At 53.4% G+C, this 17,247-nt stretch overlaps 2 protein-coding genes across 4 annotated transcripts in view; one reads left to right on the forward strand and one right to left on the reverse strand.

Annotated features, from left to right (window-relative positions):
- The window catches only part of AGPAT3 (1-acylglycerol-3-phosphate O-acyltransferase 3), an 82,621-nt gene that overhangs the window by 22,496 nt on the left and 42,878 nt on the right, over positions 1-17,247 (reverse strand). The window contains exon 1 of one of the 3 annotated variants that reach the window (XM_053564729.1): positions 3,046-3,067. The exons of the other annotated variants lie outside the window; for them this stretch is intronic. The gene's annotated coding sequence lies outside the window, so the exon portion shown is untranslated. Of the gene's footprint in view, positions 1-3,045; positions 3,068-17,247 lie in introns of those variants that run through there. 3 annotated transcript variants of the gene reach the window in all.
- LOC128567539 (histidine-rich glycoprotein-like) lies at positions 82-3,039 on the forward strand. Its single transcript, XM_053564730.1, has 2 exons — positions 82-1,088; positions 1,122-3,039. The coding sequence occupies exons 1-2, from the start codon at positions 344-346 to the stop codon at positions 1,316-1,318; spliced, it is 942 nt and encodes a 313-aa protein (XP_053420705.1). The 5' UTR covers positions 82-343; the 3' UTR covers positions 1,319-3,039.

Raw genomic sequence — 17,247 nt, forward strand, 5'->3', positions numbered from 1 at the left:
AGAGAAGGCAGGGCTGACAGACTCGCAGCCCTCACCTGTGTTTCATGTACACGCGGGCACTCACAACACCACACACTGCACACACACACCACACCCACAACACCACACACTGCACACATGTCACACAAACGCAACACAACACACACTGCACACACACATCACACTCACACCACCCACTGCACACACGTCCCACACACACCACACACTGCACACACACATCACACTCACACCACACACTGCACACACGTCCCACACACACCACACACTGCACACACACATCACACTCACAACACCACACACTGCACACACACATCACACTCACAACACCACACACTGCACACACATGTCGCACACACGCAACACAACACACACTGCACACACACATCACACTCACACCACACACTGCACACACGTCCCACACACACCACACACTGCACACACACATCACACTCACAACACCACACACTGCACACACACATCACACTCACAACACACCACACGCTGCACACACACACCACACTCACAACACCACACACTGCACACACACATCACACTCACACCACACACTGCACACACATGTCCCCCACACACAACACAACACACACGGCACACACACATCACACTCACAACACCACACACTGCACACACACATCACACTCACAATACCACACACTGCACACACATGTCCCCCACACACAACACAACACACACGGCACACACACATCACACTCACAACACCACACACTGCACACACACATCACACTCACAACACCACACACTGCACACACACATCACACTCACACCACACACTGCACACACATGTCCCCCACACACAACACAACACACACGGCACACACACATCACACTCACAACACCACACACTGCACACACACATCACACTCACAATACCACACACTGCACACACATGTCCCACACACACCACACACTGCACACACACATCACACTCACAACACACTACACACACACATCACACTCACAACACTACACACTGCACACACATGTCCCACACACACCACACACACATCACACTCACAACACACTGCACACTCACAACATGGCACACATAGGTCACACTCACACCACACACTGCACACACACAGGTCACACACACACCACACACAGTCACACACACACACTGCACAGCTTATCACATACACAGGTGCTCATAAGCACATCACACTCATGTGGACACACAGCACACTACCACAAACACATGACAAACACCACACACTCATATACCACCTCAAACACAACACTGCACACGCACACACCACACACTGACATCTACAGACACTAACACAACACGCTCACAAACACTGCACACTCACATACTATCTCTCACACCACACACAGATATGCTCATAAAACTGCACACCCCACACATCTCACACACACACCAAAGGCACTACACACACAATCTCCCACACAAACAAGAAAGAAAGAAAAAAGAAAAACTAGAAGAAATGTGCCCAGATATTAACTGTGATCATTTCTAGGTAAAGGCATTAGGAATCAATTTTATTTCATTTAGTATCTCATTAAAAACCAGATTAAAACTGCACATGGAATCTATATAAAAGCAGACCCACAATAGCTCACGTTCCTCCTGTGCACACTTTAAACTGAAGGGCGTCTGGTCCCAGCACAAGCAGGTCCCCCTTCTCTGAGCACTTTCCACTCTCACAGGGGGGAGCAGCGAGCACTCCAGGGGCTGCCTGGGAACTGCCCCTGGGGAGAGGGACCAGGTGGAAGCTGGGCTCCACACCTCGTCCTGGAAAGGCTGCCTGGGCCCACGTGGGATGGGCATGAGGACCGGCTCTGCCGCAGCCCCAGCAGCCCCTCTGCACACCCAGGGCCCTGCTTCTCATCGTGAGTGGAACCCACCGGGACAGGAGAGCCAGTGGCTCACTCAGTGCCATCCCAGGGCCTGTAGAGACTCACAGACCCTCATCCCACAGCCAGCAGAAAGTGCCCTCCGTGCAGTCGCCACCTGCCTCCCCTTGGGGATTTGCTGGGATACTGGAGCTGGCCCTGCAGCGGAGTTAAGTGCCTGGGCAGCTCCCACCTAGGGCAGCTTGCTCCCACCACCCCATGCTCTCTGTGAAAAGTCTCTGGTCTCCTCTGCCCCACAATTGTGACAGCTCTGCCTCTTCCAGGCAAGCTTCCGTCTTGGTTTGCAAACACTTTCCCTCCTCGTCCAAGGTGCAGCCAAGTCCCTTCCCTTTTCTGACCTTGGCCTGGACCCAGCAATCCCTCCTAGCAGGCAGACTTGCACAAGTCATACTCTGTGATTTCTCCGCCAGGCCTCGCTGACAAACCACAAGGACACATGAGCAGCAGGTCCTGGGTCTGTGGAAGGAGCCCCCTGGAGGCACGTCCTCCAGCCCAGCCAGGCCTTCTGACTACCACAGCCCTGACCATCAGCTCAACTGCAACTTCCCAGGCAAACTCCACCTCCCCAGCCAGTCTCTCCTGAACTTCTGTCGCCAGGCACTGTTGTCTCACACCCCAGGTCCAAGGGTTATTGTTAGGCGGCAACAGAGAATCAGCACGTTGCTCTGAGTGCTGCCCAGGCAGTTAACTCCACTGCAGGGCCAGCTCCAAATGCTCCACAGACCCACTGGACTCTCACATCCCACGGAGTGGACATGACTGTCGCCCTTGCCTGACAGGGGGCCACACAGGACAGCCTGACGCCAGTCTAGGCAGTGAGGCCCAAGAGCCTGTGCTTGCGCCCCACAGCCTACGGCCCCCAGCTTGTGCAGGGAGGCGTCCGTCAGCACGGGGTTTAAACCCCTAAGGCAGGCCGGCTCGACGTCTCCATCTTCCCCACACTGGAGAGGATGCAGGTGATCAGAGCTCAAGGTGCCCGAGGGTGGAGACGGTGCTGCAGCCCCTGCCTGGCAAGCGGCAGTCCCTGACCCAAGAGCCCCAGGAGACAGGGCTGTCCCCACCCAGACCATCCTAGAGGGGGCACATGCCTCTTCTCTCCTGCCCAAAAGGATCGAGGTCCCCAAAAGTCACCTTGCAGACTGGCACATCACTGATACATAAAAGGCAGACTCCATGTTCCACACCATCCTGGTGATTCTGCCACTGGGGCTCAAGGTATGAGGACCCTGTTTTCAAAGGTCAGCTTCATGGCATGTCACCTGCACATGAGACATGCTCACTAAGTTCTGAGAGGCGGAACCACAGTCACCATAGGGAATGCTGCCGTCCCAGTCAGTCCCCAGCGGCCCTGACGACGCTGGCTGGCTCTCCAGCTGCAGGGTTTTCTCTTCTCAAGGTGCTTTGTAGATGGAGCTGGGGCTCCGGATCCAGCCAGCCCTGCACATACTCTGAGAGTCAGCCCCACCCAGTGGACCCCACCAGTGGTACCTCTGACTGTGGAGTGTCCCCACATGGATGTATGAGCTACACCCATCTGCTGACAGGCACTGGGTGCACGGCCTTGGGGGTCAGGAACACAGCCATTACCCACAGTCATGCAGGAGATTCTGTGTGGACACAGCTTCCATGGAAGAATCTATTTTAACAGTCATTGAGTATCGTAAAGCAGCCGGTCCCTGGTCTGTCCCTGAGCCTCTGGACTAGGAAGTCTGTGCACAAAACCCCAGGCAGCCCACGCCCACCCTCAGCACACACCCCACTCACTCCCAGCTGGGATTCTGGCTTCTCAGGTCTCTGGGGCTAACTGAGCCTTGAAAAGGAGACAGAGCCAGCCAAATGCCACACATGGTGGGGGCTGGCTTCTGCCTTCGTGCTCAGCTCTAGAGGCCAGATGACCGCCTATTCTGTGGCCCATGCTGCCTGGTGTCTGACCAGCTGCCTGCCCAGGTCCCTGGCCAGCTCCAACACGCTTCTGTGCTATTGGCCACTTGCCTGGATCATGGGTCTCTACCCCCAGATACCTTAGATATGGGATCAAACGCAAGACTCCACCGCGCACTGGGAACCAGACCGGAGACTAAGGGACCTACTCCCTCAGCTCTTTGCACACGGGGGAGACCCTCCCACGAGAGCACTCTCTACTGACCACTCGGATCATCACTGTGTCTCTGCCCAGCGGTCAGTTCCTGCTCACAGACCTCCCCGGTACCCTGGTCTACCTCCCTGTGTCTGGAGGTACGTGCTACCTGACCACGTGGGCCACTGGCAGCAGCAGGCAGGGACCGCCTCCTCCTAATAGGAGGTCAAGGTAAAGAGGCCGCTGCTCCCTGTCCCCTAGCCACACCTGCCCCAGTCTCTGGCTGCAGAGTCCTCTAGGCTGTCTGAGCAGGAAAGTGCTAGGAAGGAGCTGGGACTCATATCTCCTTTAAAGCAGTTTTTAAGAAATCATGTATCCCCAATATTAAATTGACTTCTACATTTTAAACCCAAGTTTAAATACACAAGGGCTATAAATTCTGACATATTGCAAATTTTGACTTTTTAAAGCATAGCTTTGTTCTTTTAGCTTTTTTTTTTTAGAGACAGAGTCTCACTTTATGGCTCTCGGTAGAGTGCCGTGGCATCACACAGCTAACGGCAACCTCCAACTCCTGGACTTAAGCGATTCTCTTGCCTCAGCCTCCCAAGTAGCTGGGACTACAGGCGCCCGCCACAATGCCCAGCTATCTTTTGGTTGCAGTTCAGCTGGGGCCGGGTTTGAACCCGCCACCCTCGATATATGTGGCCGGTGCCTTACCAACTGAGCCACAGGCGCCGCCCAGCTTTGTTCTTTTAAATACAGCCAATGGCCGGGCGCGGTGGCTCACGCCTGTAATCCCAGCACTGTGGGAGGCTGAGGAGGGAGAATCACTTGAGCTCAGGAGTTCGTGACTCGCCTGAGCGACAGTGAGACCCCGACTCGTGAAAAAAATGGAAAAACCCAGCCGGGTGCCGCGGCGAGCGCCTGTAATCCCAGCGGCTTCCGGAGGCTGAGGCAGCGGGGTGCCCGCAGCCCGAGTCTGAGGTTGTGGTGAGCTACCACGCCCACTGCACTCTGCTCAGGGGTATAGGGTGGGACCCTGTCTCAAAAAAAAAAAAAAAAGGTAAAGAAATAAAAAATAAGCAACGAAATAAAATAAAAAAAGCCAAAAAAAATTAAAATAAAATAAATACAGCCAATGGGACCTAAGTGCCACAGTGGCTTAGCCAGCAGTGGTGGCATTTTCAAACCACACAGAAACAAGCTCTTGCTAACAGTGGGGAGTGCTCTGTCCCACTTGCTCCTGAGGTGTGAATTTCCACTGTGCTTCCCCCGCAGGACATGGTCATCACATAGGACACTCAAAGTTGCTTTTGTTGGATTTTGTGCTTGGAAATCTCATGTGATTACCCTAACCTGATAAATTTAACATTGACATAAGAACATTATCAAATATTCCATGGGCACTCCAGCCCCACCAACTGTGCATAATGACCTTCAACACCAAACTCTCCTCAAAGCCCCTCCCCTATTTGTGCTGATGGTTTTCAAGAGTCCAAGGCCATCGTCTATAGCATGCCCTACAACCTAAATTTGTCCTTTTCCTCACAATTAACTCAGGCTCAGCATTCATGGCTAAGAATGCGTGCGGGGTCCTCCGGCTAATTCCTGCCACATCCCTTCGGGACACTTAATGCCACTTTACAGGTGATGTAAAAGCATCACCTGTGGCTCAAGGAGTAGGGCACCGGTCCCATATGCCGGAGGTGGCGGGTTCAAACCCAGCCCCGGCCAAAAACCACAAAAAAAAAAAGATGTAAAAGCACATCACTTGGTGAAGCCAGCACTGTGCAATGACTCCAGTCACCAGCACCCAGCTGGTGGGCGTCTGAGATGCCCATCCCCTGGCACCCTTTACCGCACGGTGCTGACCACAGGCAGCCCGCGCCAGCTGGGGCTCATGCTGCCCTGGGTGCTCAGCTGCCCCATCTTGCTCTGAGCCATCCCGACCCCTTCAGCTGCAGCTGTGTCCACCTGTGAGCTGTGGTCAGGCACGGAGTGAGCAGACCAGGCTGTCTCCCTGAGGGCCCGTGCATGATCTCAAAAATGTGTGATGGATGCTACAAGGCTCAGTCTAGCATGGATGTTACCAAGGCCCTGGTAACATGCACAGGGGGCATAGTCAAAAAAACCCCACAGGCTCTCCTCATTCTGGGCCCCCAGAGTTAACCACTATTATTCTGTGATTTTTAAAAAGCTTAATCATGCCTCTAAGCAAGAGGCTGTCACACTATTTTTTTTTAACTTGAATCTTTGGCAATTCACTGCTGTCCTTCAGTCTTGGCTCTGAGACCCGTCTGCATTGCCACCTGTGGCTGACACTCACTTTCCCTGCTGGACAAGCCCGTGCTAAAGCCACCCCCCAGCTTATCCCTGCATCTTCCAAGGACAGCCGAGCGCCTGCTCGTGGTTCTTGCTAAGTGTGACAAGTGCTCAGCAAGGACCTTTTTGCGCACACCTACTGGTGCCCAGAGTCCAAGGATCCGTGAAGTCCTAGGGATGGAACCAGGAGACAGTGTGGGCAACCTGTTCTCAGAGAGATTTTTACGAACGTCCACTCCTCCCGCCAACATGTAAGACTAGTATAAATGGCATCAGACAGCAATCTTAAGTTTAATTTTCCTACCTGCTGGCTTAGCACCTGTAGCTCAAGCAGCTAGGGCGCCAGCCACATACACGGGAGCTGGTGGGTTCAAATCCCTGGGCCTGCTAAACAGCAATGACAACAACAACAAAAAAAAAAAATAGCCAGGCATTGTGGCGGCTCCTGTAGTCCAGCTACTTGGGAGGCTGAGGCAACAGAATCGCTTAAGCCCAGGAGTTGGAGGTTGCTGTGAGCTGTGACACCACAGCACTCTACCGAGGGCGACAGCTTGAGACTCAGAAAAAAAAAATTTCCTAACTGCTACAATGTCATAACCCAGTATCATAGGTTTCTGGGCTCTAAATATTCCTGTGTCATAGATGGAGAAACTGAGGAGAAGAGCGTCACAGCCATACCTTGGTGTACCGAACACAGGAGGTGGGGGCTCTGGAGCCCAGTCTTTACCTTCCCTGGCCCTGAGCACCCCAGCTGCCTGGGCAGGCACCCACATCCTGTGGGCCAGGGAGAGAAGAGTCACACAGGGCAGAACTTCCAGGCATTGATGTGACCCCCGGGGTGTGGATGTCCAGCACTGGCAGGCCGACTGGTCAGTTTATGGGGTGCCTTTGTATCAGTGCTCAGACACTACCAGCATGGCCAGGAAACCCAAGCCATGGTTGAGTCTCTTCATCAGCCTATGGGTGAGACGGGTCTGGGGCCTGGCACCTACATGGCCTGGGGTCCAAGGACAAGGCACCGCTACCTCTGGGCTTCTTGGGCCCCTGTCCAGGCCGGGAAGACTGACACCTTCTTGGGTCAGTTGAGCAAAGGTGTGGGATGGTACTGCCCTTGCCTAGGCAGGGATAAAAGACTCCTGCCCACAGAGGGGCATGGGCTAGGGGGAGGGGATTGTCACAGTGAGTGATAGGAATGTTTAGCGGAGCCAGGAAGAGAAACTGCCCCAGGAGCTGCACGGCTACCCCTCTAGTGGGCAGGAAAGACTAGGGCCTCAACAAGACCCTTCGCCAACCTGCCCCACACAGCACAAAGCAACTCCTGGCCGGTTCTGCCATTCTCTAGGGACTTTTGCTGCCAATCAAAAGAAAGGAATCTGGGGCTGCTGCGGTAGGTGCCACAGGAGTATGGCATTGGCCAGGCCCACTCTGTCACCCCTTGCTATGGGTGAACTCAGTCCCCACAAAAATAACCCTCAGGACCTCAGAACACAAGGAACATATTTGGAGACAGAGCTTCAAAGTGGTAATTAAGTTCAATGATGTCACTGGAGTGGGCCATGACCCAATCTGACATGTGTCCTTATAAAAAGGAGCAACCACATGAAAGCACAGCCAGGGAAAGAGGCCTTAGGGAAATAACCTTGACCTTGAACGTCCAGCCTATGGGGCTGTGAGATGATAAATCCTTGCTGTTTAAGCTGCTGACTGTGTTACGATGGCTGTGCAGACTGGGCGCCTACCCAAGCAGACACCATGACTCTTCCTTCCAGATCCCATAACTCCAGCAACACTCAGGCTCTTCCCATGTCCTGCCATGAATGTGGCCTGCTTCCAGGTAGCAGGACCCCCCTCACCCACTACCTGCCCCAGGGCCATCACAGGGCCCAGGGAGGCTCCTCCCCACCAATGGTCCCTGTTTCCTCTTCCTGGTCCCTATTTCCAGCCTTTGCCATGAGATGCCCTTTCAGTCCCGAGTCTGCCTGCTCTACGCCACCTGACCAGCACCAATGAGCAGCTTCCTGTCGTCCTGCATGCAGGACAGTGTGAGGGGCCAGCATCCCTCATCCCAGTCTCACACCCTTCATAACTCTGCCAACACAGTGGGAAACAGCACCAGCTACAAAGGGCAGTGCTGTCTTCCCCAGACACCACCAAGTGTCCACCCGCAGGCACCACTCTACATGAGGGCAGGAGCTGCCCAGGCCCTGCTGCACCTGGGGTCCGGGAGGAAGGTGCAACCACTGACAGAGCCCCAAACCTCTGCAGCCTCACTCCACCCTACCTGAGGGACCTTCCTGAGGGTAAGGATGGCTGTTAGCATACAGTGGTTGGTGATAGGTGAATCACTTAAATATAGCAGAAATGTTTCATTTTTGTTGTTCAAGATAAAAGCCTTGGATTACAGGATGAAAAGAACTTTTTAGTCATATGTGGATCTCAATGATTCAAATTCAAGCCCATAATCCAGGAGAAGTGTGAAATGGCTGTCACCGTCTCCCTGCTCTCCCTCCTCCCCCAGCCCATCCACACCCACCACTCACCCACTGCCCCCCACTCACGAGGGCCACGGATGCAGGTGCAGAGGGGGCCTGGCCTCTGTGAGGTGGCAGAATGGACAGGCCACAGCCTGACTGCTCAGGGAGGGACAGAGCATGGGGACAGCTCTGCTGTGAGGAGCAGCACAGGGCAGCAGAGACACAGCCATACTGACAGACGGACGAGCCCCTGAATGTCAGCAGTTACGTCTACCGCTTCAGAGCAGTTAAGAACCCAGAACCCAGGTGTCCCCAAAGCAAAGACGTCACCCATAGCGGACGCCTCAGCCCTGCCATCAGGTCGCCTTCCTCCCACTTGAAATGCCGCTTGGACAAGAGTGAGTGGGGGTTTCCCTGTCCTCGCTCACTGGAGGCGCCTGTGGAGGGGAGGGCAGAGCCGGGGGGTCCGGAGGCAGACATGGTGCTGACAGCGGCACCGGGCAGATGGAGCCTGGGTCTGGGGATGGCAGAGCCTCGCAGTGGCCGGTGCAGGGCAGGTCTGCAGACCCCCGTGACTCTCAGTGACATCGTGAGTGAGCATACGAGACTGTGACTGCTGCTGTCTGAGCTGTTCAGAATGCTGAGGGTCGCATCACACCTACCAGGTTGTTTGAGATGTCTTGGAATCAGGGAAGGTATTGGTATTTTCAAGAGTTCAACTAAAATTTTAAATGAAACAAACACAATCCTATTATTGAGTTTTAAAGGGAAATTTTCACTTCTTGGGTCAATCCACTTACAGGGACCACCTTATCTTTCAGTAAGCCTGAAAAATCTGAAATATTTACTTGCTAATCCAACCTCGCTAGCACTGGGAATTAGCAACAGGTCTAAAAACTGAAAAGGAGACAAAATCATCCCTCTAAGACCCAAGAAAATCCACCATACCCAGAATGCGGCTAAAACGACAGGCAATTAGAGCAATGCTGCCAGGCCCGCTCTGCACCCTGCACCCATGGCACCCAAAGCCTCCAAATCAGACAGAAGAGACAAAGACACCTGAGGAGTTTCTTCCTTCCTAACTCAACAACCACAGGTCGCTGGCAGCTCTGCCCTCCTCAGTCATCTGGGGCCAAGTCTGGAGGTCGTGCCACCTTCAAAACAAGAGGCACTGGCTGCTGCCTCCCAGGCAGGCAGGAAGGTTAGATTGGAAGCTGGGGCCGTCCGTCCTCTACGGCAAGCGAGACACAAGCCTGCGGCCTACCACAAGCACCTGTACATATAGCACCCGTGTGTGTAGAAGCTGGGAGAGTGGTCCAGAGGACCGACCACATCTCCACACAGACACACACATACAAGGAAACAACAAGGCCCTGGGTAGGTTTACAATAGCACAAAACGCCCACTGGCAAACCACAGACAGAGAAAAGTCTTGGGCATGAAGAGACCACAGAACATCCTAAAAGGCAATAAAGCAGGACTGAACAAATGGGAACACCTGGTGTGTCCAGGCCACACCCCCGTGAGCCGGGCAGAGCAACGCTGCTGCCCTTCCAGGACATGGGGTCTGTTCCCTGACCTTGAGCCTGGCTGGCTTTATCAGAGCTCACCTGATAAACGTGCTGTGAGCAGCCTTCATAGCATGCCTCATAGCATGCCTTCTACTCTCTTGAGGATCAAAGGAGGGTGCTCGGGCAAGGCCCACATGGAACATTTTAGAGCAGAAATGGACCTTCCCAGCTGAGCATGCCCAGACAACAGCGCCCAACAGCCAGCCAGGGCCACACGAATGACTCCAGGTGGGACCAGAAGAACCAATGTGCTGAGCCCAACCAAACTGCTGATCCATAGGACTGTGAACCCCCATAACAGTGTTGTTTCAAATCACTATTAGGATTAAAGATTAGATAGTAACATGTAAATGATACATAAACCATTCATAAATTCATAATTAAAATACCAAAAGTCCCCCCTCCAGACTAGACAGGGAGGGGAGAACAGAACCCACTGCCAGTTCATATGGAAAAAATAAACAGGAAAGAAAAGCCCCCCCCAAAAAAAAAAAACCATGAAAAGAACAAGGAAATAGCCCTTAAGATATTACAACAGCTATGAAGCCTCAGTATTTAAAACTGAGCATGGAAGTTGCATGTGGACAGACGTGGGGACCCATGAACCTGACCAGTGTGCCACCAGCCACGCCCTGCAGGAAGCTGTCCATGGCCCTCCGGCAGCCACACTGGAGACGTGGACCTGTGTGCACTAAGCGCAGCCTGAACAACAGCACATCTCACACAGTGCCTTCCATTGAATTCCTGTAAAAAATGTTATAACTGGGGCTGGGTGCAGTAGTTCATGCCTGTAGTCCTGGACATGTAAACTCTCGGAGGCAGAGGTGGGTGGATTGCCTGAGCAATGAGTTCGAGACCAGCCTGAGGCAGAGTGAGACCCCATCTCTAAAAACTAGCCGGCATTATAGTGGTCACCTGTAGTCCCAGCTACTTGGGAGGCTGTGGCAGGAGGATCTCTTGAGACCAAGAATTTGAGGTTGCTATGACACCACATATGCATCATTTATGTGTTACTATCTAACCTTCAATCCTAGTAGTGATTTGAAACAACACTGTTATGGGCAACAAAGTGAGACTCTGTCTCAAAAAAAAAAAAAAAAATTAGGGCAGTGCCTGTGGCTCAGTGAGTAGGGCGCAGGCCCCATATACCAAGGATGGTGGATTCAAACCCAGCCCCAGCCAAACTGCAACAAAAAAATAGCCAGGTGTTGTGGTGGGCACCTGTAGTCCCAGCTACTCAGGAGGCTGAGGCAGGAGGCTCAGGCAGCTCTCTACTCAGGAGAGCTGGAGGTTGCTATGAGCTGTGACACCACAGCACTCTACCGAGGGTGACATAGTGAGACTCTGTTGCTAAAAAAAAAAAAAAATTATAATAAAAAAACAGACACGGGTTCTCACTATATTGCCTGGGATTGTCTTGACCTCCTGGATGCAAAGTGTCCTCCTGCCTCAGCCTCTCAAAGCACTAGGACTGTAGGCATAAGCCATTCTGGCCCCATTCTCTACTATATTTGTATTTCTATTGTATTTAGGTACTGTTAAAGTAAAAAAAAAAAAAAAAAATACAAAATTAACTTGAAACCATGACTAGACTCCTGAGAATCTTTAAATGTTATAACAAAAAATAAATAAATAAATGTTATAGCCAATATTTCAAAAGGCACAATTAACTGATATACCTACAGCCACACTTTCAACCCTTGATAACAGAACTCTGCTTTTGTGGCCCACAAATCACTGTGGGGGACCTGCCCATCGCCGCTGCCCTGCCAGTCACAGAACTCTCCCCTGGAGCTGTACACACCCCTGGGTTTGGAAGAGGGCTGCAGCCCTGGGTCTCAGCCACAGAGGTGACCCCACCTTGTGCAGGGTGGGGCATACAGCCCACTCCAGCTAGGGAGACTCAGGAAGAGTCTGCGGAGGCTTCCTACGACCGTAACAAATACCGCCTGGCCGTTCTTCCTCCCCGAGTGAGGAAGAAGTGTGTGAAGGCGCAGCAGCCACCCAGGAGCATGAGCCACACAGCTGAGGACAGACCAGAACTGCTGGCTGAAGACACAGATGCCCAGTCCTCCTGGAACCACAGCCAGCTGCCCCCGCAGGAGGCAGGGAGGACAGGGCTGCTGGTGTGGAAATCACTGTCTGTGGCAAACACCCCCTGCAGCCCTGTCTTCTCCGTCCTATCAGTCTCACGGGCCCGGCCTGTGACAGAGGGGCTCCGTCAGCGTTTGCACAGCCCGTGGGCACTATACGTACATTTGTGACAGACAGCAGTGCGGCTTCCTGGTCTGCATGTCATCAGGAGCTGCCTCAGTTAACAGTTTCCTGAAAGAACAATGTCACAGGATGGCCGGTAGACCCAAATCCAGAAAGCAGAACCTACCAGACACCTGGAGGGCCAGTCCTGGTGCTGGGGCAGCTGGGCCACACCAGAAGGAAGTGACTTTGGACACAGTAGAAAGGAAACTGCTGACATTTCCAGATCCCATCAGAGATGCTAGGGCCTTGTCCCAACAAGAAGAGGTCAGACAAGCAACTTGGCCTGGGCCAGCCTGGCGGGCTGCTCCAGGGAGCCCAGCACAGCCGGGCACCCAGCCTGACTACACCCCGGGGCTGCCGAAGGAGCCTGGGACCAAAGGGCTCCTGAGCCCCCAGACCACTTCCACAGGAGGTGAGATGCTCACTCAGGTGCGTCTCAGAAGGGAATGGGGGCCAAAGACAAGGACAAGGGTCTTGGTGTCACCCCCTAGGTCTGTCATTGCCACCACACAGACTGCAGATCCTGGCAGAAGAGGGCCTGGGGTTATGTGGGCAGGCTGGCAGAGAGGGACAGAACCTAAGGACAGAGTGAGCCTCCAGCGTGCCCCCCACCTACCCCACTTCTCTAAGCTCCAGAACCTTCTGTCTCCCCCAGGTTATTCTGATGGTGATCCTGGCCTAAGTAGTGGTGACGCTGGCGAGGGAGGTGGAGGAGGTGGGAAGGTCCCAAGCCTGATGACTGCACAATGCGCCTGTGACAGGTCTGTACCCACAGGGGCAGGCACTTCAGGGCTGGCCTGCGTGTGGGGCCACACCCCAAGACACACACACACGCACACACACAGCCAGTACAGCTAAGGTGACGTGGATGTAGTTTTCTTGCAATAAACTGTGCATAATAATGACTTTTGCTCTTAGAGAAGCAGGTGGATGGCCATTGTACAATTACTCAATAAACTGGCCATTGATGCTTCATGCACTTTTCATTACATTTCACAATTTAAAAAATTATGCATGGCTCAATGCCTGTAGCACAGTGGTTACGGCACCACCTACATACACCAAAGGTGGTGGGTTCAAATCCGGCCTGGGCCAGCTAAACAACAATGACAACTGTAACAAAAACTAGCTGGGCATTGTGGTGGGTGCCTGTAGTCCCAGCTACTTGGGAGGCTGAGGCAAGAGAATCACTTAAGCCCAAGAGTCAGAGTTTGCTGTGAGCTGTGACGCCATGGCACTCCACCAAGGGTGATATAGTGAGACTCTGTCTCTCAAAAAAAAAAAAAAAAATTATGTAGGAGTCAGAGTTCCAGTCATCCTGAGGATGCAGAGACCATAAGGTCACAACTTGCTTGGTCCCATCAGAGATCTGAGGCTGCAGGACAACAACTGATCAGAACCTGAGGAGGTAGGCCTTCATGTGCGGAGGAAGGGGGGCGGTGGGCCTGTGTGGGAGACAGGTGTGCAGGGGGAGTGGGGCTGCCAGGGGAATGGGGTGCAGCCCTGGTTTCCTGGGGGCAGGCGTGGGATCGCGGTTGGTGAGAGGACCTTAGAATCCCTGAGAGCTGATGGAGGTCATGTGTACCTGGGGAGGGAGGGAAGCCTGGGAGCCCCCTCCTGCTGGCTTCCCCAGGATTCCCCACGCCCTTGTCAGGGGCTCACAGGGATGAGGGGGCCTGGGGGAGTCCTGAGGAAGCTGCAGCATTTCACAGTGTGTTTGTTTGTTTGTTTTTTGAGACAGAGTCTCAGGCTAGAATGACATAGCATCAGCCTGGCTCACAGCAACCTCAAACGTTGGGCTCAAGCGATCCTCCCACCTCAGCCTCCCAAATAGCTGGGACTACAGGTGCCCACCACAACACTTAGCTAGTTTTCTATTTCATTAGAGATGGGGTCTCACTCTTGCTCCTGAGCTCAGACAATCTACCTGCCTCAGTCTCCTAGAGTGAGAGGATTAGAGGCATGAGCCACCTCGCCTGGCCTTACAGTATGTTTTAAATTAAAAGCACACAGACCTTACAGGACCTCTATGTACTTGGTATTTACAAAGATACAGATTTGCCATTACAGGATCCACACATTTACAAGATAGATTTGAAAGAAGGGGGAGATTTGAAATGGGATAAACTAAGTGGGTTTCAAAATAGCCACCTTAGGCTTGGGACAGTATGAGAGCCCTGCTGAATGTCCCCTCCTGGGACCCAGTGGTGACCCCATGGCCAGGTATCCCATTTGTCGTGTGGAAGGAGGCCAGGCTGGCCTGAGCTACAGGGCGGGGCTGCCTGTCACCTGGTGGCCTATTTCTTGAGCTTCCTGTCCAGACAAACTCAGAGACCTCAGCTCTACAAATGTTTTGAAGTAAAATATAGTTTTGAAAAGATTAATCAGACCAATAAAATATAATGTGATGTGGAAGTGTAATGAAGGTTTCTTCCAGTGAATGCAGTAAGTCGTGTTTTCTTAGGGGTGACAGCTGCTGACAGGTGTGCGGTGCACTGTGGGCCCCCAGAAGCCATGCAGAGCCCTTGAGCTGCCATCGTCCCCAGACTGGAAGAGGGAGCATCTAGATGGGCACCCAGGAGCCCTTGCTCCCAGGGCAAGGTCAGGCTCCCAGAATCCCGTCCCTCCCCACTTGGTCCCACTGCCCTGTAAGTGTTCTTTGTCATCCTGGTTGTGACAAGCCAAGGAGAATGAGGCAAGCAGCCACTGGAGGCTCGGCAGCCTGCCGCCAGCTTTCCCAAGCAACCAAGGGAGCCCCAAGCCCAAGGAGACCACATCCCTGCACTCCGGCTCAGGAATCATTCACGGAAAACACGCACACTATGTGCCTAATGTCTCCTCACTTCATTTCCTCGGACAGTGAACTCAATCCCTTCTCAGGCTTTCTCTTCCCCTTTCTCTAAATCCCAAACAGGTAAGCACAACTGAGGTCTTTTTTTCTTTTTTTTTTGAGACAGAGTCTCATTCTATCACCTGGGGTTGAATACCCTGGCGTCACAGCCCACAGCAACCTTGAAGTCTTGGGCTCAGGTGATTGTCTTGCCTCAGCCTACCGAGTAGTTGGGACTACAGGCACCGGCCACAAGTCCGGCTATTTTTTTTAGAGATAGGGTCTCACTTGATGAGGCTTGTCTCGAACTCCTGAGCTCATGAGCTCATAAGCAATCCATCAGCTTCAGCCTCTCAAAGTGCTGGGATTATAGATGTGAGCCACTGCACCCGGCCTGCAACTGAAGTTTTATTCTGTAATTTATCCCTGAGATTCCACTCCACAGCTGAGAAGGGCAACCGCCTGCCCCTTGAGGATGTGACCCCCTTGGCCAGCCACCTATAACAGGGACAAGTCCATCTTGTCCCTGAGGAAAAGCCTCGCTATCTGCCTTTCCTGGAAACAACCCTTGCTCTGTCTCCCCTGCCAGGGCACCACGCAGGGAAGTTGGGCCAGCAGTGCCAGCTGCCCACAGAGCTGCTCTGGGCCTGCTCCCGGGCCCTCCTCTCCTGAGAGCGTGGGGGACCCCACAGCTGGGTGTTCCTACCCGCCCACCCTGGGAATAGCCGCTGTCAGGCTGGTGAGGCAGGGCCTTGCCTTTCCCTTCCTCCTATCCCCACTCTGGGTTCCAGGCTACCAGCACACATAGCCTCCTGCCCACCCCCAGACCCCAAAAATGGTCAACACCCTAGAGGGACAAGGGTCAGCCTGCAATAGAGAGGCAATAGAGAGGCAGACGAGACCGGCTTCTCACAGGTGGGTGAAACGCAGGCCCTGGAGGGCTACAGTGCTGCAAGCTCATTCTCACGGCCATAAGCGGATGCAGCTGTTGACAAGTGCTGCTGGGAACTGGACAATGTCCACACTGCACGGGCCCTCCGTCCCCAGGCAGCTCGGGGACCCCGCCTGCAATCCCTATCTGGGCTCCAGCCCTCAAGTCCAGGTGACAGGCATGACAGGGAAGTGGTTACGTAAGATTCACACACAGAAAACACTCGCCTCTTTGTGCCGCCTCATGTTTGATTTTAAGACTTACTACAGGGCGGTGCCTGTGGCTCAGTCGGTAAGGCGCCGGCCCCGTATACCGAGGGTGGCGGGTTCAAACCCAGCCCCAGCCAAACTGCAACCAAAAAATAGCCGGGCGTTGTGGCGGGCGCCTGTAGTCCCAGCTGCTCGGGAGGCTGAGGCAAGAGAATCGCTTAAGCCCAGGAGTTGGAGGTTGCTGTGAGCTGTGTGAGGCCACAGCACTCTACAGAGGGCCATAAAGTGAGACTCTGTCTCTACAAAAAAAAAAAAAGACTTACTACAATAACAGCACTCTTGTGCCTTTGCTAAGCATGGTGAGAAAGTGTTACCACACAGAGCTATACCCGGGACCAATGCCCAGCTGATTCCATCTCTGCCACAGCCAGTGTGAGTGACCTAGGAACCAAGAGGCAGGGAAGGTGAGAGAGGCAACGCGTGGGGACGGGGGGAGGGGACAGCTGGCACACGACACAAAAACCAGGGCTCCATTCAGAGCAGACACGGGGAAAGGGGACTGGAAGCTGCGAGAGTCATCTGCAGACGGTTCACACTCATCTTCTACACTAAGCTGGAAGCAAAGCCACAACACGGACCTTGCTTGTACCTGAGGAC

This window comes from Nycticebus coucang, chromosome 16 (genome assembly GCF_027406575.1).
Source record: "Nycticebus coucang isolate mNycCou1 chromosome 16, mNycCou1.pri, whole genome shotgun sequence".
Taxonomy (NCBI): domain Eukaryota; kingdom Metazoa; phylum Chordata; class Mammalia; order Primates; family Lorisidae; genus Nycticebus; species Nycticebus coucang.